The sequence below is a fragment of the Micropterus salmoides genome, unplaced genomic scaffold, assembly GCF_014851395.1.
Source record: "Micropterus salmoides isolate LMB-PRFRI ecotype aquatic unplaced genomic scaffold, ASM1485139v1 Ms_hic_scaffold_18, whole genome shotgun sequence".
NCBI classification, from domain to species: Eukaryota; Metazoa; Chordata; class Actinopteri; order Centrarchiformes; family Centrarchidae; genus Micropterus; species Micropterus salmoides.
Window position 1 is genome coordinate 17,626,300 of NW_024040928.1, and position 23,377 is coordinate 17,649,676.

General features: G+C 38.9%; 1 protein-coding gene across 11 annotated transcripts in view; it reads right to left on the reverse strand.

Annotated features, from left to right (window-relative positions):
* Nucleotides 1-23,377, reverse strand: part of otofa (otoferlin a) — an 83,754-nt gene that overhangs the window by 12,330 nt on the left and 48,047 nt on the right. For 8 of the 11 annotated variants that reach the window (XM_038727248.1, XM_038727251.1, XM_038727242.1 and 5 more), the window contains exons 6-34: nt 20,130-20,203; nt 19,626-19,752; nt 19,218-19,267; nt 16,945-17,081; nt 14,894-14,956; nt 14,330-14,414; nt 13,989-14,148; nt 13,611-13,797; nt 12,301-12,487; nt 11,368-11,591; nt 9,882-9,990; nt 9,543-9,729; nt 9,193-9,313; nt 8,323-8,423; nt 7,952-8,042; nt 7,049-7,165; nt 6,765-6,917; nt 6,170-6,362; nt 5,778-5,902; nt 5,519-5,653; nt 4,694-4,855; nt 4,147-4,218; nt 3,741-3,860; nt 3,504-3,665; nt 3,110-3,272; nt 2,039-2,205; nt 1,803-1,832; nt 1,535-1,672; nt 1,336-1,411 (exon numbers count right to left, since the gene is read on the reverse strand). In XM_038727248.1, the coding sequence (XP_038583176.1) occupies nt 1,336-1,411; nt 1,535-1,672; nt 1,803-1,832; nt 2,039-2,205; nt 3,110-3,272; nt 3,504-3,665; nt 3,741-3,860; nt 4,147-4,218; nt 4,694-4,855; nt 5,519-5,653; nt 5,778-5,902; nt 6,170-6,362; nt 6,765-6,917; nt 7,049-7,165; nt 7,952-8,042; nt 8,323-8,423; nt 9,193-9,313; nt 9,543-9,729; nt 9,882-9,990; nt 11,368-11,591; nt 12,301-12,487; nt 13,611-13,797; nt 13,989-14,148; nt 14,330-14,414; nt 14,894-14,956; nt 16,945-17,081; nt 19,218-19,267; nt 19,626-19,752; nt 20,130-20,203 (3,716 nt within the window). Of the gene's footprint in view, nt 1-1,335; nt 1,412-1,534; nt 1,673-1,802; nt 1,833-2,038; nt 2,206-3,109; nt 3,273-3,503; nt 3,666-3,740; nt 3,861-4,146; nt 4,219-4,693; nt 4,856-5,518; nt 5,654-5,777; nt 5,903-6,169; nt 6,363-6,764; nt 6,918-7,048; nt 7,166-7,951; nt 8,043-8,322; nt 8,424-9,192; nt 9,314-9,542; nt 9,730-9,881; nt 9,991-11,367; nt 11,592-12,300; nt 12,488-13,610; nt 13,798-13,988; nt 14,149-14,329; nt 14,415-14,893; nt 14,957-16,944; nt 17,082-19,212; nt 19,268-19,625; nt 19,753-20,129; nt 20,204-23,377 lie in introns of all 11 variants that reach the window. The other 3 variants (XM_038727250.1, XM_038727252.1, XM_038727241.1) reach the window with 2 other exon arrangements.

Consider the following 23,377-nt stretch of genomic DNA (forward strand, 5'->3'; position numbering starts at 1 on the left):
ATCATGTTGGAAATGTAGTCAAATGTTCTTACACTAGAAAGGCACTCCAAGAATCAAAAACACCACAAAATATTAAAGACATCACTGTTGGGTTTAGTTACCCTTGGCAAAAAAATGCACTACTGACTATGCTTAACTTCACCCGGTAATGTTGAGTGTCAGAGGTGACAAAGAGTTGAAACGTTCAAGGACCCCGGTGTTAAGTTCCTGTTACATGTTATTAAAAGTGTTATGTAGCATCAATAAATTATTGTTGCATTCATTTTGCGATTCTCAGAAAATAAGATAAGTTAGTGAGAAGACTGAAGTTCAGCTTAGCAACAGAGACCACTGCGTAACATTGGAAATGTAGTTTAAATTTACATCATTTATTCTTACACTACATGTACCACCTTTATAAGTTTTATGCTGCATGGATTATACTCATATTAGTGCAGACGTAGTTTAATTCGGTGCGTTTCAGCAAACTTTCATGTGTACTACAGAGCTGGGCGATCATGTAGGAAATGATCATGAATGTGATAATGTTTGACTCATGTTCAAAGCATGGATGAAGGATTAAACCATGGAAGGAGACAGATGACAGACAGATGTGCTAGAACTCACATCTCAGACCAAAGCTCAATCAGTTACAGTCTGAAATCACTGCTCTCTTTATAATAAAAGCTCATAGGTTCGCTGCTTGCGCTTCCTATTGACTTTTGTTTTGTTTGTTATATTGCTTTTATTGTTTAGTATCTATTTTTGTTGTTGTATTTCATTTGTTCTTTACATGCTGTGTTCGATTATTTTTGTATTAACTGCGAAGCACTTTGAAACTTTGAAGCTGTTTTGGAAAGTGCTATATAAATAATGCTTGCTTGCACAATTAATAGAGTGAGCAGTAAATTCAGATATCAGACATTTATGAATCATCGTCATTTTGAGTCATCACGGTCAGCTGTAATTTTTACACTATAAACTGGTTCTAGCAGGTTTTTTCAGACATAAAAAGTGACAAAATAAAGTACAGCAGTAAGCATGCATACTAAAAATGGTTGATTTTTGAGCAGACTGTTGATGGACACTATTCTCCCATAATGCAATGCAAAAAGGAAATGCAGGAACATCTCATGGTTAAAAAAAATCAGTAGTGAGTGGTGGCTTTTTAAAATCTGTGTGTATTGTAAAAATACATTTTTTCAAATTCCGAAGTTGTTTGATATGATCGCATATACTGTTACTATAAAACAGTGAAGTATGTGGATATTGACATATTCATTTAAAAGGAAATCAAAGCAGCAGATATTTAGGTACACTGGCAGGAAGTCCAGCTGATTTCGTGGAGTTTAATACCTGCTGCCTCTGCAGCTATCTCCAGGTCCTCTCTCTCTTCCGCCTCTGCCTGTGCTACCTCCTGGGCTCTGAGGGTCTGGAAAACCAGGCAAGAAAATTATGTCAGTCTAATAGGACTTCAGGTGAGAGAGAAATCTTATGAGACAAAAAAAAACATGTGAAGATGTAAATAGAGTAGACAAGAATAGAACAGACAAACCTCCTTCAGCGTTTCTATTGAGGCAAAATATTTGGACCACCAGTCCAGCACTCTCTCATCTGTCTCATCCTCTTCCTCTGCCCCTCCCTTCTTTTTCTTCTTCTTCTTCTTTTTCTCTTTGTCAATCTCCTCCTCAGTCTGTTAAAACAGTTCAGACACTTGTGCACAGTGTTTCTCATTAGCTCCGTTTTTATTCATAATGATGTAATAATCATTTAACTTTAGCCCATATTTTCATTGCCAAATCTCTATAGGAACGATTACTTACCATGTCAACTTTTACAACAGCATCAGACGTCTATGATAGGGGCCGTTACATAAAACAACACAAGGATTAATACACACAATGAATGATGCAGGTAGGAGCGGCACATGTACAGAGGCAGGTAAAAAGACAGAACATAAAGCAGTGATAAGATTCACAGCATTTACATAAACATGCACATTGTACAATAGGAATTAGCAGGCAATGGTCTACAGTGCATATACTCAAAAAAAGCTTACAGCGTCTAACTTGACGACTGTGTCCATCTTTCGGACCAGAGGCTCTGTGTCCATGTTGACGATGATGTCACCTGCGGGGCGAGAGAGGGTGCGAGAGGAAAGGCTGGGTGAGGAGCGAGGCTGGGAGCCGCCGTTGGCAAGGACCATGTAGCCATTCATTAGCTTAGCTGGAGCGGGGCCAAAATGGCAAAGATGGCAGGCGTCATGAGAGGACAGGAGAGCCGAGGACATGCAAGAGAGAGAAAAGACAACAGATGGCAAGAACAGACAGGCAGGAAAAAGAGGTCAAGGCACAGAGCAAGCAGAGAAATCAGCAAAGTTAATAAAGAATGAACATTCATTCTTTAGTGACCAGAGAACTGGATCAGTCGCATTTTAATGTAATTCTTAAAGTCTTAAACCTTCCTGAAGTACAGTATACCGTTATTGTCTAAACCTTCTTGGAAGCCTGTCCAATGGGCAATTTGAAAAAGTTAAAACAAAGTCTAAAGTTTATTTGTACAGTGTAAACCCACAGGTCTATTCAAGAAATAAAGGAAAACCAGAACTGGCAAAGAAGTAAACAAAAGAATGCCCTCTACATGTTTATGAATTTGCTATTGATTGCTGTTTACATTTGAAATATGTATTATATGTATAAGTCTGAGTGTAAAATGTATAAATGTAATGCCAATGTCAGGCTGTCTTTCTTAATGGCAATACATTGGTAAACATTAACACGACTGTACATGTGTCTGATTCCCCAAAACAAAAGCAGGAAAAAGGAGGCAGTCCAGTGGTGAAAAAAGAAATAGAATCTCCTCATGTCTTGATCATTTTGAATTTCATTTGAAACTAATGGGCTGATGAAACTGCAGATGTGTTTTAGCTTGGAGCCTTCATCAGGGGATACTGTTTGTGATAGCATGTTCATGAGCTGTCTTTTGAAAAGAGACAGCTCATGCACATGCTGTCTCATCATCAAACAGAAACGCAGTGCTACTGCTCCTAACACCCACAGTTAGTAGGCTCGTTGCTAACAATAATATATCACAATAATATCAGTATAACCCTTCACATTAGTGTTAGCACCTGCAGTGGCCCAGTTGTTGGAGGATTTGTCTGGGGTGCTGTAGATGAAACGTCTCAGACTGGTGACAGCATGGGACCCCACCAGGATGTATCGGCCAAATGCCCGGCAGTCCACCACCCGGATGTTGAGAGGAGGGTGGAGAAGCTCATTCTCTGGAAGGTCCTGAGGACATAATTAAGACATGCAGTTGGTGCAGTGAAGCAAAGGCAGAAGTTTACACCATGCCTACATATTATTCTTGCAATAAGTAACACTTATCCAAAAGAGTTCAGTTAAGTAAAGACAAGCAGACCGATTTCAAGTGAAGTTTCATGTTTATTTCAAGGGGCTGGATATAATATATAAGATCCAAATTTCAAATGGTCTAAATATCAAATGGACAGCTGCACTTACCACCTCAAACCATTTAACCAGGGTGCTGAAGTTGGGGTTTTTCTTGTAGTTCTGGATGAGGACAGACTGCACACCTCTCCCTGCACACTCTATGTCCACACGGGGACGATCCACCTGAGCCAAGTTAATTCTCTTCAGATCCCTTAAGCCCCAGAACAAAACCTGAACCAGAGAACAAAAAACATGAGTAGGGGAATCTCTAGAGCTCAAAAACAGAGCTGGTTGTTAGAATGTCACCTCAATGCGGTAGCGACTCAGGATGGGTCGGATGCCCAGCGGCACAGGCAGAATGGGTCCACGCTCCGAGTCTGTCGGCCCTTCAAGGGGAGGAAGATCGGCCCTCCCACCTTGACCGATCTAATTAAAGAGGGGACATGGGAAGTACTCTAAACGTGAGAGTAACAGGTTGCAATGCTTCTGTGATTTATGCATTGAACTACAGCATTAACACCATACCAGATTTATTTCCTACAGTCCTAATATTTGTACAGAGTCTTTCTTTGCTTAGTGTGAGTTCAGAGAAGGCAGAGGTTAATGTCATGTTGGTAGAGATAAAAAGCTTTTTCAGTACAAACACTGACAACAGAATGACCAAAGAGTAAGACAAAATAGGATGAAAAGAAAGAATGAAAGAAAAGAGCACCTTTATTTGAGGAACAGCAAAGTTATGGACAGCAATCAAGGCTCGCCTAATCGACTCCTCATCGAAAGGTATCTGTGGGCAGCAGGAGGAGGCATAGGAAGGAGTAAGAAACAGGGAAAATGGATATTTCACAGGTGAAAGGAGAAAAAATGTATATGCTCATGGATGGAAGAGAAGTGTGGTGGGATGATGGCAGAGGAAACAAGAGAGAAAATGGAGTTATAATTATTTAAAGGGGAAAGGGAAAGAAGATATGCATGGTGGCAAAGAAGAAGATTTGAGTTTTACATGAAGAGACATGTACAAAGAGAAAGAAAACCCCTATGTTTGCTATTTTTCCATGATCTTTTGTGCATGATCCATATGATTACTTAATGATTCTTCCGTTTCCATCCCTCATTCCTCTTTACTATAACTGTACAAAAGTGTCATGCAATCTCTCCAGAAGGAGACCCTATGGAGTTGCATGTGTGTGCACATGTAAAAAGCATTCGTTCATTCATTCATGTGTGTTTACGTATCTGTGTTCTTGCATAATTTATGTTACCTGCAGCAGCTCAAAGGCAGCCAGCAGCTCCCCGGCAGTGCAGTTCCCTCTGTAAACCTGGTAGTACTCCAGCTGGGGTGGGAACCTCGGGGGGCCGTAGTGCTCGTCACACATCTTGATGGTGGGCTTCGCAAACGTCCGGCCTATGAACTCCGCCTTGCCCTACATACATTGTGACAGCAGGCAGTTTGGACAGTCAGGGGACAAGGGAAGGGAGTTAGACATGGGCGTGTGTGGTGCAGTTTCCACGGCAGCCACTTGGTGTCAGTATTGGTCAAAGTGGTTGAAAGTCTTAAAAATGTGAAACAGCAAATGTCTTACAGTATATAATACAAACGACACCCTCACTAAAGATCATAGTGTGATATAACAAACATAGATGTAGTCATTAAATAGATATATAAATTAGCATTTTTTAAAAACCTTTCTTCGTTTCATGATTGAGTATTGGGAGCAAGATTTTCTACTCTGCGCCACTGCTCCTACTACAACCAGTTTTTCCAAAGCTTTTCCAGAGCTCATCTGCAGCTAGATGAACCAAATAATTCATGCTACATCAGCTAACAGCCATCAGTCACTATGAGAACTTTAAACTCAACACATTCTTTCACACTCTGTTTAGCCAGCACAGAGTGATCACGGACAGAGTTTATGTGAAGGACAGAGTGGAGTGAAACAAGGGTGGACAGACAGGCAGAACATGAGGGAAGGAGAAGCAAAGCACATTTATTAGCACAAACTGAATCCTGTGTAACGAGCATTGATCAGTCTATTAATGTGCCCCTCAATGATGCATCCATTCATTCACATGGAGTAAGACCCTACCACAGTGTCCTGGTCGTAGATTTCAACCACAATGATTGGTGGGTCGTCCCTCAGCTCACTGGCCTCCCCAAAGAGCTCCACATCGTCAAACACCAGCAGCTGGTCCCATGTAGGGCAAAGAGTCTCGCTCAGGACCTGCAGCACACACACACATATTACCTCAGTTTACACACACATCACATCAGTGATACAAATACTCACACAGTTGCTCACCGTTAATAAACACAGTTTATTCATCTACACACCCTGATGGCCATACCTCAGTAACCTGGCTGTGTGTGGAGAAGAAGACCCGAGCGAAGGGATCTGACAGGCCACTGCTGTCAGCAGCAAACAGACTGCGGGCCTGGTACATGTGCGCTCTCAGCTGAAACACCTGCTTCACTATTGGACACACACGCGTGCATACATCACATCATATTATTTGACAATCAATCCCTTTGTTAGCGGTCTTATACTAAAGTTATAAAAGTGAACGACAAAGTAAAAGCAATCAATAGAAGTCAAATGTCTACTTCTGAGTGAGTTTGATTTTGAGTGTTTAGCCTCTAAATGATTTTAGAGTTCAAACTTAATGGTAAATCAAGAGAAAACCTAATGCTGCGGGGACTCAGCCGCCCACATGTGCTCACATTTTTAGCGTGTACTTACTGTTGTAGACGAGACTGATGGGGGGGACAGACTGAAGGCCGGGGCCCATTTTAGAGGCTTTGATCTCTTCAAAACCATTAGGGAGACCATTGAGGAAGTCCTTCCTTTGCTTGTTGAGGCCAAGCCACAGATACAACTCCAGCTTAGCCTGAACTGTCCAGCCTGCATGACCAAACCCCTTCTTACCAGGCAGCTGTGGACACAGATTACAACAGCAGGGTTCTGAATAATTGTGAAGAGTTCGATTTAAAAAGAAAGAATAAACTGTTGAGAAAAACAAAGGAAAGTATGTATTACATCCTCTCTTTGGTAGAGTCAATCATCAAGCATTATGCAGACAACGCTGCAACATGGCCCAATTCATACATATTAAGTTGCCACCTGATTTTCTTTGTAAGCAGCTGTTACAGATAATGCTGTATCTTGTATCTTGACTATTTACCACAACTGATCATTTCACAGTAAATTGAGCACATGGCTTCACAGAATAATTACAGGTCTTGGATTTAAGATGGTTGAAAATCAGCAAAGTGTGTTTTAATGAGACAAGCGAACAGTGTTTGACTAAGAGAGGGGCGGGAAGAGATGATTGTACCTTGAGGAAGACAGCTTTGACTTTGCCGCAGTCTTTTCCTGTTTCCTCATCAACTATGGAGTAGAGAATGTCTTTAGAAGGAATCCGGGCATAGGCGATGCGCTTGTTGTTGCTCATCATCCAGATAAAAACATCTGGAATGCTGTGCTGAGGCTGAACAAGATAAATATACAGGATTGATCATGTACTTTTACTGTATATACTGTAAAATGTTTATATACTGTATATTCATTCTGCATTAATAGTTTTATGCACAAACAAGTTACACAGGACTAAATCTGCACCTCATCAGCGAGGAAACGGAGCTTCTGCAGGAAGTTCTGCACCAGCTTGAGTTTTTCTTTCACTGTGTTTTTCTTCACCTGAGTCCGGATCATCTTGGCCTGCTGGCTCATGCTGTCCTGCAGGAAGAGAGATAAGTGATAATGAAGCATACTAACAGAGGGGCATTGCACCTTACACATATACAATTTAACCAACTGCATGTAAGTGGATTTTCTTTAAAATATATAAAACGTTTTAGAGACTCTTGGTTTAAACTATAAAGAGTACCTGCACATCCTCCACACACATGACTTTTCCCACCATAAATCTTTCTCATGTTTTTTTTTTCAAAACAAGTTTGTGTTCTCCTGCAATACTTTTGCTTTCCATTGCAGTTTTCACATTCCCTCACGCCCAGTGGTGTGGTGCAGCTACAGGCAAGTATGCAATACAGTCATTTCATTTCTTTCTTACAGTGTGCTTTAAGTACACATACTGCTGATGCATATACCTGTTCAAACACTGGACCTTATTCATCAGCCACCACTAAAACCCAGCTTACACTGCTTTTGTTTTTCTACACAACACTTTGCATTGCCTTTTTCATTTTCTATTGAAATCAAAAGTCTATTTGTAATCAAATACAAACATGAATCAGAGGGAATATGAAACAGTTCTTTGAATGAGATATTGGAAATGCATGCTAATGTATATAGCACGGAATTTGTCAAAGGAGTGAAAATGTATTTCAAAAATTATTATCAATTTCTGGGTGGTGCCTTTACAGCACTCCACACTATTTACTCATTAAGAGATTGAGATTACTGACAGAACCGCAGACAAATTGATGCCATTTTTCACAGCTTCATCTTCCTATCTATCACTCACTCCACTTCCTTCCTTCTGAGAAACATAAATCATACCATCTCTCTCATGCAGGACTTCAGCCGTTCTCGATCCAGTTTGGTTCGGCCTGCCTGGTTCACATCCTTGTTAGCCAGAGTCACAAACCGACTGGGAATAACCAGAAAATACAGAGGATGAAACATGAATGTGGCTCGACTTTTTACATACTGATAAATTAACGATAAACACACTGCTGGTTTCTTTCACCATTAAATTGTCATTGAAAGAAGGCTGCTAGCGGGCTTTAATGTGCATGTTTGAGAAGTCTTAGGTCTTATAGCAGGTTTACAGCTTTCTGCATCAGGAGAAACTCTCTGGATCTTTACTGACCGCTGAGTCACAATGCCAGTTTTAATACGAGACCACGTCAAATTCTTATGTAGCTTGCCTGCAGCCGACGCTGAGCTCCTCCAACACTCCCCTGAGTCTGCGTTCTGGAAAAGCCTTCTCTGTCTTAATGATCTCCTGAACGTCATTTAAACCCTCTTCCTGTTGAAAAAAAAACAAACTCATATACTCAAAATACTCATAACCATATGCAAAACCTCTTTTACGAATGTACCTTATCTATATACACATACTACCATGTAATTGATACTATAGCTTTTATAAGAACAATGCAATTTATATTGTTATTATTCCTATCCCGTATTTGTCATAATTTTTCTACTTTGTGATTTGTTTATTCATTTTATAAATGGTTATTTTCCCATCTTATTAACCATGCTAGTGATGTGGTTTTGGGGATAGCAACATTGGTCAGTTTAAAATATTGGATGGATTATCATGAAATTTTGTACAAACATTCAAAGTCCCCAAAGGAGGAAGCCTACCGACTTGGGTGGTTCCCTGACTTTTCCTCTAGTGCCACCATGAGGTTAACATCTGTAGTTAAGAGTATAATATCTTGACAGCTGTCAGATGGATTGCCATGAAATTTATCATTTATGTTCCCCTCGACATGAATTGTAATAACTGTGGTGATCCCCCAACTTTTCATTTAGCACCATTATCAGGTCAGCTTTTTTAAAATTTTCCCAATACTTTGGTTTATGACTAGATGCAAAACTGCATGTTAGCATGCTGACATTAGCATTTAGTTCAAAGCACCGCTGTGCCTGAGGACAGCCTCACAGAACTACTAGCATGGCTCTGTATATTCTTAGCCTTGTTATCATCTGCTACAGAATATCAGAGTTAAGCCAATCCAGCCACCTGAGCTGACCTTTGCACATTGTGAAGGAAGGTGTACACTGACCAGTTTGTCAGCGATCTTGTCCATCATGTTGGAGTTGTAAAGTCGTCTTCTCTGGTCCTGCCACCAGCTTTTGATGTAGACACATGGCTTCTTCTCGAAGTAGGGAAGATGGAAGTAATTCCTGACGAAACAAACAAAATAACACAGTCAAACCCTGAATTGTTACATACTAAATGCTAGTTTAACCTGAATGTGTAAAGGATTGTGCAATTACTACTCTTAATACAGCTAATCATTGCCAGCAGTCTGCTTCTGGCTGAGATACACTGTGCTATCTCTGATAATTATAAAGTACTTAACAAACTGATTTCGACCCCTTGACCTTGCCCCTGTGACCTTTGACACCTGACCTGTCGGTGATGACGGGCTTCATTATAGGAGTGGAGGAGACGGAGACCAGGTCCCCATCCTCGTCTGCCTCGTCCTCACTGGAGTTCTGGATGAGCTCGTTCTCCTCTTCTTCATTTTCTCCATCTTTCTTCCTTTTCTTTGCTGATGAAGGCTTGCTTACACCATCTATCTGGTTGCCATAGTTTCCTGGGAGCGGGCAGAACATCCCACATTGTTACGGACTGTACTTGGTTAAGGTAGCTATTGATTGTTTTGGTACACTGTCACATCCCTCTGTTATATTGTAAACTTGGGGCAAACAGGTCAACGTTAACAAGATCAAGAAAAAGTTTATTTACCTATTGTGATTTCAAAACTTATCGCTTTGTCGCCAATCTTCCTGTCAATCATGGTGGCCTCCAGGAAGGAACCAAAGAGGAAGAACTCATCTATTTTCCCAGTGGCACTCTGATGGAGTGACGAGAATGGCAATAAAGAAAAAGTTAAACATTTTATTGGACTGAAGTGCATTCATTTTATTATAAAGTCTGTGGAAGAAAAACTGCTTTTCTGTCATTAACTATACATAACAGCTACCTTCCTCCTCTCTGAGTAGTTTTAACCATTTATGTAGTTGTTATTAAAATATGAAATATTCATTATTATATTATAAAGTATTATAAAAATAAATAAAACAAGACAAAACCAAACAAAGTTGCCAGAGTAGCAACCATGCAAGTCTAGATATGCTGTATCTCCAGTGTCCATAGCCATCGTGACCAGGCTGAAATGGTCACAGTCTGGGGATGTACAATGAGTATGATTCAAAGGTAGTTTAAATAAACCACACATTAAGCAAAACCCTAAAGGGGCCCATAAAAAACATACACTATTTAGTTGCAGCCGATTTACTTTGCTTTCTGATATAATCTATAAATAATTATATTAAGTAATAATTAATATTTATTCAGAAATGTTTTTACTTTAGGGCAAGCCCAGAAAACATGTCAAAAATAGCTAAAATAAACAGGAATATTATGTTAAGTCTAGTTTGAAAAATTTATGTGATGCATGACAATAAACTGTCCTAGCAGCGTTAACAGAACCATCTGTGATTGCGGCACTGTTTCTCAGCTCAATCAGGATTAGTCTCTACAAGAACTTAACCAAATATGACAACCCCATATGAACCACAGCCGGCTTGCAATCTTCCGGATATGAAAGACAATATTTTTTCATCTCCAAAGTCAGTTATTGGCCTTTCCTGTTCTCAGAAATTAGGTTGACGAATGGACATTCCTGTGAATGATCCAAAAGCATTGATGAACGCATTCTACTTTGTGTTATAGATGACAAATGATGAGGCAGACCAATCTCATGTTCAATATTTAGAGTGAAGATAAATGAGCCCCTTTACGGCTTTTATTTGATTAGCATTATTTCCTTAAATTAGTAATCTGTCTCTCCTTCAAAACAAAGTACTTGACAACTGGCACAGACTCATGCTGGCATGAATGACTACGGTTCCCAGAGGACACATTTACAACAGCCAAGAATGTGAATAGCTGGCAAGCTTGCACCGAAGCAGAGCATCTAATGTTTCTGATTTCCCTGATGGGCAGTTAACTACACACGCGCCAATACAATGGTGGATTGGAGCATCACACTGTTTATTGTGGGTCAGGAGTTCAGGAGAGGTCAAACAGCATGTTGTTCTCATGGATCACAGTCAGGGAAACAGCTTTAAGATAAGTTTGTTTTCGGTAATGCAGTTGGAGGGACATTTTATGTGAAGGGATGTCCGAGTAATGAGTACTTCACATAAAGTCAGTCGGGTCTTCTTACTTCTGAGATGTTGGAGACACTCTCCACCTGCACATCAGTGGAGCTTATGATCTCAGGTGAAGTGGTGTCCAGGATCTCCACAGCGATGGAGAGCAGGAGACGGGCTCTGAAGGACACGCCTTCTCCAAGACCCTCATTCAGGTCCTGGTGCTCGTCCATCAGAGTGTACTGACGGGTGGAACCATACATGTTGGCCCAAGCTGGGCCCAGTGTGGGCAGGAACCCTGGACATTCAGGAGGAGATGTAGGAGATGACATGGTAATCCAGAAGATTTTTTTTTTTCTTTTTCAATATTCTATTCTATTTAAGGTATTTCAAAGTATCTACATCCTTCAACCCGTTCCCAAAAAGCCAGAAAGTGAACAATTCATATTAGCCTATGACAACCACAATCCTTACAGAAAGGACAGTTTCATATCCTTATCGGAGTTTAGATTCCATATCTTTGTCCAGACGATGTAAAATCCAAATCTCGTTGAACATTACATTTTAATTCTTTAAAGCGTATTACATAATTGACTATTTTGTAAGCTCATTGCTGTGCTCTTGCTCCAATTCATTTAGCAGAGATCACTTGTAAATGGACATGTGTTTTCTTTGTATTATACGTTGATAATGTTTGAGGTTTTGTAAGGTTGTACTCATGATTATATGATCAGTCATAATAAAATTCATTGGTCATGCTCACCATTTTCCCCTCTATTTATAAAAAGGAACTCTGCAAGGAATTTTCTCTGGAAATTGGCAAAATTCTTCATAATGGATCTTGTACTTTGGTTTAATATATGCTAATCTATGTATTGACTGCACATCTACATTTACTACAATTACTATATGCAGTAAAATATTAGCTAGTTAAGATTGACTAATTAACGTACCTGACAGCTAATCAATGTTCATAAGACAAACTGAACATGACCAATCTGACCAACCTTTGTCACCATCATTTGATATCTTGCGCAGGTCAATGAAGTGGGTTCCTATGGCAACGTCGTTGACCTTATCCGAGTCTCGTATCTGGACCTTCATGCGTTTGCAGAGTGGAGGGAACAGCTCAGTGAAGATGACCTGCTCGTTCCAAATTGGTTCATAACTGCTCTTCTGGACTGAAGTCTTCCCCTTGGAGACATTGGAGTAATACTTAAGTCCCAGGTAGAAAGTACATAAACATTTGTAGTGGTCAGTTATGTGGCTCTAGTCCTTGTTATAGTAGTTGATACAGTAGTTTTAATAACATAAACACTAAAGGAGCTTATCTACTTCATATGGCTCCATCTTACCAACAGCAGATTGTAAAAAACGTTTTTTCAAGAGTAAATGTGAATCTGTCCATGTGTAAATCGAAGCAGTTTTTGTTTGCTTTGTGGCCAGAAAGAACAGGAGGAGCACTACAATTAATCTCCCTTTCATTGTACATACTGTATATGTGTAGCCAAGTATTGTATTATGATTCCCCTGAAAGAATGACAACCTAACCTTTAACATGCGGGCGTTATCCAGGCACCCACAGCCACATTCAGTATTTTGGTCCTGTCTACAGCTGCAGGGTTTTTGGATGGGCATTTTTAACCCTCTCAATTGTATTTGAACAGGTATTGATCTTAACCTTCTGGCAAACATATTTGGGAGCAACCCGAGGACTTAAAAGATCACAGCTAATACCAGAAGTAGTTGTGGCCTTCTCTACACTCCCTGCTTGAAGTCTGCTCCCCAGACTCCTCAGATTAAAAAAAACAACTGAGTCAACATCTCATAAACGCTGGCTGGATGATCTCAAGCACTTACTACTTACAGCTCAACCAGAATGTTCTACTGGATCTAGAAACCTTTCCCCCCCTCCCTTTACTCTCTTTTCTGTCTTCTCTTTTATTTTAAGATATTTGTGTAAGGGACGGATGTAGGCTCGCGATGTGTTTATGTGTGTGGTAATTGGAACTGGGAAATACAGTCTATGGCCTACTTTCAGTTGTATGTATGGTAAGTTCAATAAAAGTATTTGAATAAAGGTAATTATTCAAAAACTTTGGATACTTAAAAATAAAACATTTAAAACAGGAATAAAATCTTAACGTTTTTCAGTCAAAAATAATGTTGCTGCTCCTGTGTAACAATATATAAAGATATCTTTTTAACTATTAGAGAACCAAACGCACAGTGTAATCAGTAATGATCCCCTGTTGAGTAACAACAGCTGCTACAACCTAGCAAAGAATAAGAGATTGCCGGATGTGGAGGGAGTTACTTTTTGCCCAGCAAACTGCACTTGAACGTAGGGGTCCACCAGGTCTCTGTTCTCTCCGATGAAGGCCTTCTTCACATTAGCCATGATGCTGGTGTTCATTTTAGGAAGTCCCTCGGCGCGGTAGATCTTCACATAAAACCTTGCCCACTGCCTCTCTGCCGGGATGCCCTCTGGGAGCAGGAGGTTCCTGGAAACACACAACAGCACGAAAACTCATTCAGTGACAGGATTGTGGAGTTACTTTAGGAGTTGCTTTCTTTACTCTTTATAAAGATACTGTGTGATTATTATTTAAATATACATGTTTTTGTAATCTTTGAAATTATAACATAGTTTTGAATTAAATCTAAAACTAACACATCAGTAACAACTTTTTACCCCTCTATGTCGTCTTCATCCGTCTCGTTGGCCTTGTGTGGAGTCTTGATGTTGTCGCCCTTCCCAACCACAGCGATGTCACACTTTATATATCCTTTACACCCCGCCGTTATGTCATCAGGATCAGACAGGATGGCCCACTTGTGGTAAAACTGATGTTCTGGGATAAATGTCACTCAATTAGTCAGCTGACAAATAGCTTTTCTTAAATCTTAATAATAATTTTTACTTCACAATGAACAAAGGACACAAAATGAAGTTGTACAAAACACATTTAGGACTGGGTGTGTACGTTATGATGAGTTATTAGATAGATATCAGGGCTACAGCTTGTAGTTTACCAGGCTGAGAGTAAACAGTCCCAACATCCATCTTGAAGGTTCCCACCAAGGTCCCACTCCGAAGAAGATTTTTAGAGTGAATGACCTACACAGAGAGAATTGAGAATGAAATATTAAAATAAAGAGCAAATTTGAAAATTTAACTAGAAAACTGCAATAAATAATTAAAAAGTCTGAGTGTTACAGAAAAACAGATGGCTATGGACTTTGTTTTGATTTTTTAAATCTTATCCACATTATTGTCTTTACTTCCTATTTGCTCATATTCTTTGGATTTATTCTCGTCTACCTTGTCTGGTTTATTTCCTTTAGTAAAGCACTTATAGTGTATTATTATTCATGTTTAACAAGGGGCTGCATAATCTTTTCACCATTTTACATTAAATATAACCAATTATTCTCTCAGATCATTAATTAACCTAATTAATGCAATAACCAGAAACCTATTTTTATGTCTTCACACTTAGCTATACATACAAAAGGTATGGTATATACACTTCTCTGCACCATAAAGTATTAAGGAGTTATATCATCTTCAAAACATGCAGGGTATGGACTACTTACTGAGAGCTTGATGATCTTGTCAAACATAACATCAGGAGGGACATGGAAGTCAAAGACGAAATACTGCAGAGAGCAGAAACAACGTTTGCCCATTAAAATGTATTCATTCAGTTCGAGAGATATCAAAGCAGAGTTCACCTGAGGGAATGAACAGAAATGCGATTGTGATCTTTTCACTGTTAGGTCAGCCTCGCAGCAGATCAGATGATATTGTACCCACATCAGAAGCCCCTCGAGCTTTCAGTTCTTTGGAGGCAAAGATGAATGGCTTGAAAAGAAATGGCTGATTTAAAGCTACCTTTGCTGTGAGTATCTTAAAGTGCATTGGTTCAGCTATACTGCAGCTTATGTGCAACTCTGCAACAGGCAGGGGCACAAGAACTCAGATTTGTCTCATGAGATCCCTTTGTATTTTGCTCTTTATGTAAAATATGTTTACTAAATGAAAAACTAAGAGGAGTGACACAGAAAAGAAATAGGTGAAATGAGTGACTTGCTTCATGTGGTGTTATCGTATGTCTTAGTCTGTTATCACGTTTCTTGTTCTGTGTTTTATTATTCTTTCATTTGGTTTCTTTGTGTCCGGTTTTGAAGGTTTGTTGTTGGAACTGTGTTGTTGTCCTGCGTCTTCTGTCTGTTGTTTATGCCATTTTTTCCCTTTATCCATTCACTACAGGAGGCCTTTGTCTCCTGTCAGGCCATTATTGTAAATAAGAATATGTTCTTAATTAACTTGCCTGGTATAATAAAGGTATATGCTGTATATATATATTAACAAAATAGACTTGCGTGTCATTTTAACCTAAACAGAAATAAGTGAAATGAGATTACATAATATTTGTCATGATGATGTAGTTTTTGCAGTGTTATCAGTGAACCTCAAAAGACCACAGATGATTGTGGTTTCCCATTACAGCCAATTCCAAATCATTATTCCTGAAAACTGTAAAGCTATCTGAAATAGCACAGATTCTGAACAAACTGGAGGGTCTGAATACAAATACGTCCTTCAAGCTTTCTCTCCTCGCATGGGGGATTTTCAGACAAACAGGAAGAATCGATAGGGGACAAACTATCACTTAAGGATACAACCGGAGGCTGAGCTCTGCATGACCATCGGCACAACCAACATGTCCTACTGTTCAGGAAGAGGAGTGTGTTAAGTATTTTAAAGTTAATAAATCGTCACAACATTCGACCATCAAAGAGAACACTGACAGCCTCTACACTGCATTTTACTTTGTGCATTTTCCCAGAAATCTCTTTGGTGGCAGGAAAACAGGAAAATATACTGACTGATGTCTTCATGTTGAAAAAACACCTGCTCTCACTTAATATGCCAGTGGCACAAGATATACAGATATACTATATGATACCAATTATCCTTGGATAATTATGCTACGAGATAAGAGTACAGAAATCTTCTTCTTGCATTGTATTTGTTTATCTGTTCATGCTGTGTAAATCATCACAGTATGATTACTGTGTGGGTGAATCCAGCAATCTTATATTAGAGAACTTGCGTTTCAAGTTTGTTGCAGGTCTGAGAATTTTGCTACCTTAAACCTGATTTAATTGATTTTCTTGGCCTGTTGAGAGAGTTGGGAAATAACCTTCTGTAGGTTCATCACTATGAGTAACCCCTTCACGCACAAGTAGCCAAGTGATACGTTGTTAAATATTGATGATAGCTTCTTAATGTACAAAATTAAGTACTACTTTTGAGAATCTAATAAACTATGCGTTCACCGTTCAGATTTTAGCAGTGACATCATTTTCCCCTTGACATATCCAGTGTATGTAAGGTTATTTTTAGCACTACAGTTCAGCCAAATCCCATCTGTGTCATTTTTCTGAATCTAATCTCAACCTGCTTCAATAACAAATTTTTACTATAAGGCAGTTTATGTCAACTTCAAACCATGGCTAGATTACGGAATAGATTAAAAAGCCTTGAAAATAATAAAAATGTAATGGTTTTTATGGGAGAAACTGTTTGTTTATATACATAAAAATGTGCATGTGAATTTTTAAAGTTAAGAAGGGTTCACCTCATTGTAATACGGGCAGTTGGTGGACTCCTTCATAGATGTGTACTTCTTCTCATCTCCGATCTCCACACACACCACGGGGTCCATGTTGAGGCCTATCAGCTGCCGGGCCTCGACCACTGTGATGCTGATCTGATGGGAGACATTAGCACATCAGAGACTCTGAAAGCTAAAACAACCTGACTTTTCATCCAACAGTGAGTTAACCAGCAGCAATCACAAATCATGCAACTAAGGAGTAATTACCCCCCCCCCCCCCCAAACAGATCGATCTTTCACAAACTCTAATAATTCTGATTGCAGGCATGGAGGGATCTTGCCAGAAACCTTTTTAGCCTGTGATTTTCCTCTGACATCTCCCCAAGCTATAGTCATGTAGCATTTGATAGAACAAGTTAGATTCAAGCTAAAGCTTTCTACAGCCAAGTAATATCCCTCTGGTTTAATTAGTTGTTGGATAATGAAGGAGAACAGAGGAAAACACAAAAAAGAGAAAGAGAGGATGAGTCTGCAAAACACCAACAGTCTGCTGTATAACTGCATTCATGTTTTTTTTAAATAAAATAGGCCATGAATATAGGGCATGGGCTAGCATTGGAGGACTGTTATTCTGTTACTTTCTTTCGCTGATCTTGTGGTGAATAAATCAGTGCATGCAAACAGCCATGAATATAAAGAAAACAAAGAAGCCAAGGACGTCACTTTGTGTTGAAAAGTGGTGGGGACATAGGGGCTCAGATTAGGGCTGTGAAGAGACACTTAGCTTGCGAGACATCATGATACACAATATTAGGTTCACGATAACGAGATGAAAAGACACTTAAACAGTGTTTTAAAGATATCCTCAATGGAAAGAAAATATGATCATTAAACACTTCATTTCCTGTATTCTGGTGAACATTTCTGCACCAATTTATGGTGAAAATGTTTTTATTTATGTTAAAAAAACACAAAATTCAGGTGGCAGGTAATTTTTCAAAATATCTAAATATAATAGAATATATATATAATATATATTATAATATATAATATATATAATATATTGGCCAAAAAGAAACTACCAAGAAGTTGTTAAAGTTTCTGATTGGTGTGTGCACGTTTTTGGGTCATTTTATAATCAGTAGCTTGTTTTTTTTGGACAATGCTTCTTATGTATTTTATTTGCATTGCATGTTTTCTTAATGTGCAAATAAACCTTTCTAAAGGCATTTTCATTTGTTATTTAACTGCAAGCTATATTTCAGGATGTTTTTTTAAAAACAAATTGTGCTTTAAAAAAGTGGTGGGGACAAAATCAGCCATTTCAAAAAGTGGTGGGGACATGTCCCCAGCGTCCCCAGTGGAAATAACACCTATGAAAGAAGCTCATTTGTGGATATAGTTATATATATTATGGCTGTAGCCTTATGTTAACAGAAAAATATGAGAGTGGTATCATGTAATGTGTAAAGTGAATGAGCATATTTCACAAAATGTCAAACAATTGCTTGCAAAGTATGGAGCTGGAGTCATGAGACTATTAGCTTAGCTTAGCATAAAAACTGGAAGCATTGGGGAATATGGCCATCCTTTCAAAAATATGTATACCAGCACTTCTAAAACAAATTAACACACAGTTAGTATAATATATAAAAGGTTTTAGGGGAGTTGTGACTGTGGCTTCTTAGCAAAGAAGAGTTTAACCTTCATCACCACACTTACGTGCAGCATATCTGCTGTTTTTCAAGAAATAGTTACAATGTATGAATTAAACAGACGAGACCCAAGACGTTAATTATTGAGCTTTAGAAGTGCTCATTTTTTAAACTTCGAAAGAGACAGGCTATCTTTTTCTACCTGCTTCCAGTCGTTATGATAGCTAAGCTGATCACCTCCAGGCTCCAGCTCTGTACTTAACACACAAATTTGAGAGTGGTTTCAATCTTCACATCTAACTCACAACAAATAATTGTATTTTCCCAAATGACTAACTATGAAAGCTGTACTTTGGCTTAGTCCTCCTCCCAACTATCCTTACAATTATACATCAAAACCACATTCAAATCATATATCAGCAACACATATACATACAAATAGTCACAATAAAACATCATAATTTTAAGAAATGTCTCAAGCGAAAGGGTAGGAAGATGCATATTGATGAATGTGCACACAGTTGTACGTACAGATCTGCAGGCAGAAATGTGTATAAGGGAATATGCTTTTGCTTGGACAAGCACCCAGAAACACACACACACACACACACACACACACACACACACACACACACTGATAATCCACTGGTCGTCCAGAGCTTGGTTCCATCTTGATATCTGGCTTTGACCTGAAACAATTAAACCCAATCAGTGATTTTTCATCGTGCATTCTCCTGTGCTCCACTGAAAAAATGGAGGTGGCACATGGGCAGAAACTCAATTTTAAGATTGAATCTTAAATTGAATGCCCTCATTTTTCCATATTCCCGGGTTGAATAAATTTATTTCTTTATAAATATATGCAATTAAATGGTATCAGCAAACAGCCTGAAATTATCCTGCGGTATCAGCAGTTTGAGATGTACAGTACTGACTGACTGAGACCATTAAGGCTGTGTGCTTTAACCTACTATGTGCCCATGTGCGTGTGTACTTCTCAACCACGTGTGTGAGTGAATGTCTCAGTGTATGAACAAAAAATGAGACCTCTTATTGGAGACGTTGGTGGTGACGGCGGTGACAGAGGCCAGAGAGATGGTGTCTGGGTCCAGTGATCCTGCGAGACGCATCGCCTTCCTGTCCAGGTCTTCCATATCCAGGACCGCCGGCTCATCTGCACAATGAAAATGAAGCAAATCAACAATTAAAAACTAATACTTGGTGTATATTTTATAGGTTATTTCCAGTATGTTTTATTCTATTTATATAAATTCCACTACTTTTAGGCATTTACATAATGATATACAATTTTGGTGGGGAAACAGGCTTGAAAAGAAATCCAAACAATTAAAAAGGTTTTGAGACTGCCGAGGGGTGACTCAGACTCATGACCTAAGAACTTCCTACCTATGATCATGGGTAGAATCAGTTAGAACTTAGTTAGGCTTCAACATGTATTTTCCCTTTAATAATTAAAAAAGGGCATAATGACTCAGTTATGTTCATTTGGAGTCAAACAGGCATTGTTTTGTGTGATGTGTGTTGTTTTACCTCCTTTCTTGTGATCGTCTCTGTAGCTCTTGATCTTGCCAAGCTTCATGGCTGAGAAAACTCCCTTCCCTGCTCTGGTGGTAGAGATTGAGTCACCAGATGGGATGGAAAAGGAGAGGGAACTTATATCATGAAATTGAACTTGTGTTATTCGCTGCTCATCCATCCTCAAATCAACCAGTTTCATGTGTGTCTCATTAACTCTCTGTCAGTAGACTCAGGCCCACAGACGAAATTGCAGAACATTAATAAGATTTGACTTGAGCAGAAAACCCCCTGCCTACTTGTGGACATAATCAAAATGCAACCCAACACCACAACGTCCATATATCATGACATCTTTGTAACTCGGCTAGACATTTAATTCCATTGGACTTAATCCTCCCCCCATCACTACCACCAATTCTCCAGACCCTCAATCCCAAAACAAGAGTATCCAGTGTCTCCACATTGATGTTATCTGGATCACATATCACAGCAACAACAAAGAGCTTGTGATGTCATCAGCGAGACGACAAATGAGGGGCCTTAATTATTAAAAATGAGCATGGCTGTCCAATTTGCTGCGGATATGGATACATGTCAGGAAATTAATGAATAGGAAGGTTTTCCTTTTGTTCCCTCAGGCATTCAGTCGAGTGTATCAGAGTTCAATTTCTGCTTTGATCTTTCCCAAAATTATTCTAGAGGCAATGTTCAAGCTCATTTCGTGGAATAAGGAAAACTAGAGGGTTTTGAAGAAATATATGTCAACATCTCATTTGAAAGGTTCATGGCTGGTTCATGCCAAGAGCAAAAAGCATGGGAAGATGAAGGGATCACGTATCAAATTAAAGGTAAAAAGCCTTTTCCAGTCAAATCAAATCAAGGCCATTCATACTCAAGGAAACGCTCCTTGGATTCTCAGAATCCAAATCCAGTGTCATGTCTATAAAGCACATATTGACCAGTATATTTCTAGCTGATGGCAAGTTTACTGAATTATCAGTGCAAGCATTAAATGTTTGAAGAACGCCTTGGAAAATACCTGAACATAGAGTAACATCTGTTAATTGGTGCTGAAACAATTAATAAGTTAATCAGCTGGTCACTCCACAGAAAATAGCAAGCATTTTAAAAAGTCTCCTTGGACTTTGGAAATTATGATGGGCATATTTTCATATTTTTGGACGTTTTATAGACTAGACACTTAAATCGACTAATTAAAAATGCAATTTTTTGATCATGAAAATGATTGAAAGTTCAGATGTTCCAAAAATCCATCACACCTCCTTGCCTCATTCAATCCATGATTCAACAGTTAGATAGAGACAAAAGACACACACAATGTGTGAAAAAATGTGTTTCATACATACCACATGAAAGACACCACTGATCCTACTCAACTCCACAGAGAGGTGAGATCACCATAAAACCACCCCACAAGATTCCTCCCAAAGCTTCTTTCTATTTGATCTATATTTCCATATTTTTCACCTGTTGGGTGCAGATAGTCCAGAACAGCCAGGCAGATAACAGTTGGACAGATGAGTGGATGATGCAGGAGAGAGGAGGGGGGAGAAAGAGATAGAGAGTGAGAGAGAGAGACCGTGAGAGAGGTGGAGGTAGAGGGGAAGGATGGAGTAGGCTGGGCTCGATACAACACCAAAGAAGATTGTAGTTGAAGTGCGTCTGGACAGCCTCAGAGTTCATGACAAACTGACATGAACTTCAATTTCACCCTATTTTACCCCTCTGCAGCCACACACAAACTAATATTTGATCTTGTACAACTATACTTGGGATTACCTTAAACTTAACACTAACCTTACCTACACAGAATTATAAACTTGACACTAAAACTTAAACTAATTGCTTAACCTTGAAGGAACCAAACTGAGTACTGTACCTACAATTTGACAGTGTGAACAGATTATTGCTAACAGTGAGTCAATCGAGAGAATTCAAGCAAAACATTGTCATAGACTCAAATCAATCAAGCCGAATTAACAATCTGCAGCTCTCTCTTGACCAGAGTTCTGTTAAGAGTTCTGATTTGATCATAATTACTTCAACAGAAATTCCCATCATCAGCCACCAAATCCCGTTAAGCAGCAGTCTATTCCAAAATTACCTACATTATCTTAAGAAAAATTATTCACATGAATGGCTTTCTATAGTTAAAGTCTATCTAAGTGTGGTTTAACTAAAACAATTTGGTTGTGGAAACAATCTAGTCGAGGTTAAAGGAAATCAAGTCTTCTGCACAAGAACAGGGATTTTAAACCAATAAAGAGAAGACTCATTGAAAATTCTAGGAAATTAACAAAAGGAGCCACACAATTTTTGACTTACTTGTCTTTCACTCCCTTGACGTTCTTTTCCTTCCCTTTGCTGTGCCAAGTTAAGAATAAATACAAGGACAAACATCAGAGACAAAAGCTTTCAGCAGGAGCCCATGTCTGAATTTAAAACGAGATGCACCTTGAAAGTTTTTTTTTAACAAGCCATCCCTTTATACTGATTTAATGACAAAATGAAACCTTCAAAGATGTCAGTAAGAAGGCAAAGAACGTTCACAAGGGGGGATTCCAATTAAAGTGAAGGAAATATGCAAATTCACAGTTTACTTTAGAAGTCAAAGCAAGTAAAACTCATGACGTGTCAAACTTCAAAAAGGAAATACAGGGAAAAGACAACTTGAATAATAATTTGAAGTTGAGAAATCAAGAGGATGTTATACCTAATATTTTCTCTTTCCTTCTTTTCCTTTGATCTGATTTGAAGACCATGAATGTGTCAGTGACTGTGAAGTAAACTGTAACATCTTAGCACTGCACATAAGCCCAACCTACAAAAACCTTGCATGAGATTTGAAGCTCACACGTGTGCTTTAAGCTGAAACCAGGGGCGCGTGAATCAATGATACATGGAAGCATGAATAGATTGCTTCGTTACACATGTAATTTGCAGCAAAGATGAATGCTCTAACTGAAGCAGAATTATTCCTGTGGTTTTTCACCAGTACCTGGTAGCTGTCAAACAGGGGATTCAAACTGTGCATAAAATATTTTCCTCACAGTTATGAATTCATCTTTAATGTGCATGTCAAGCAGTGGGATAAAGAGCAGAGGAATGGTGTGAAAATTGCAGTTAACTCCAGAGATCTGGCTTTGCACTTGCATTTGATTTAACATTTGTTTCCAAATGTGACATACAATATGTAGCTTCAAAGGGGTTAAAATGTTTGACCATTTGCATCTCCTGTC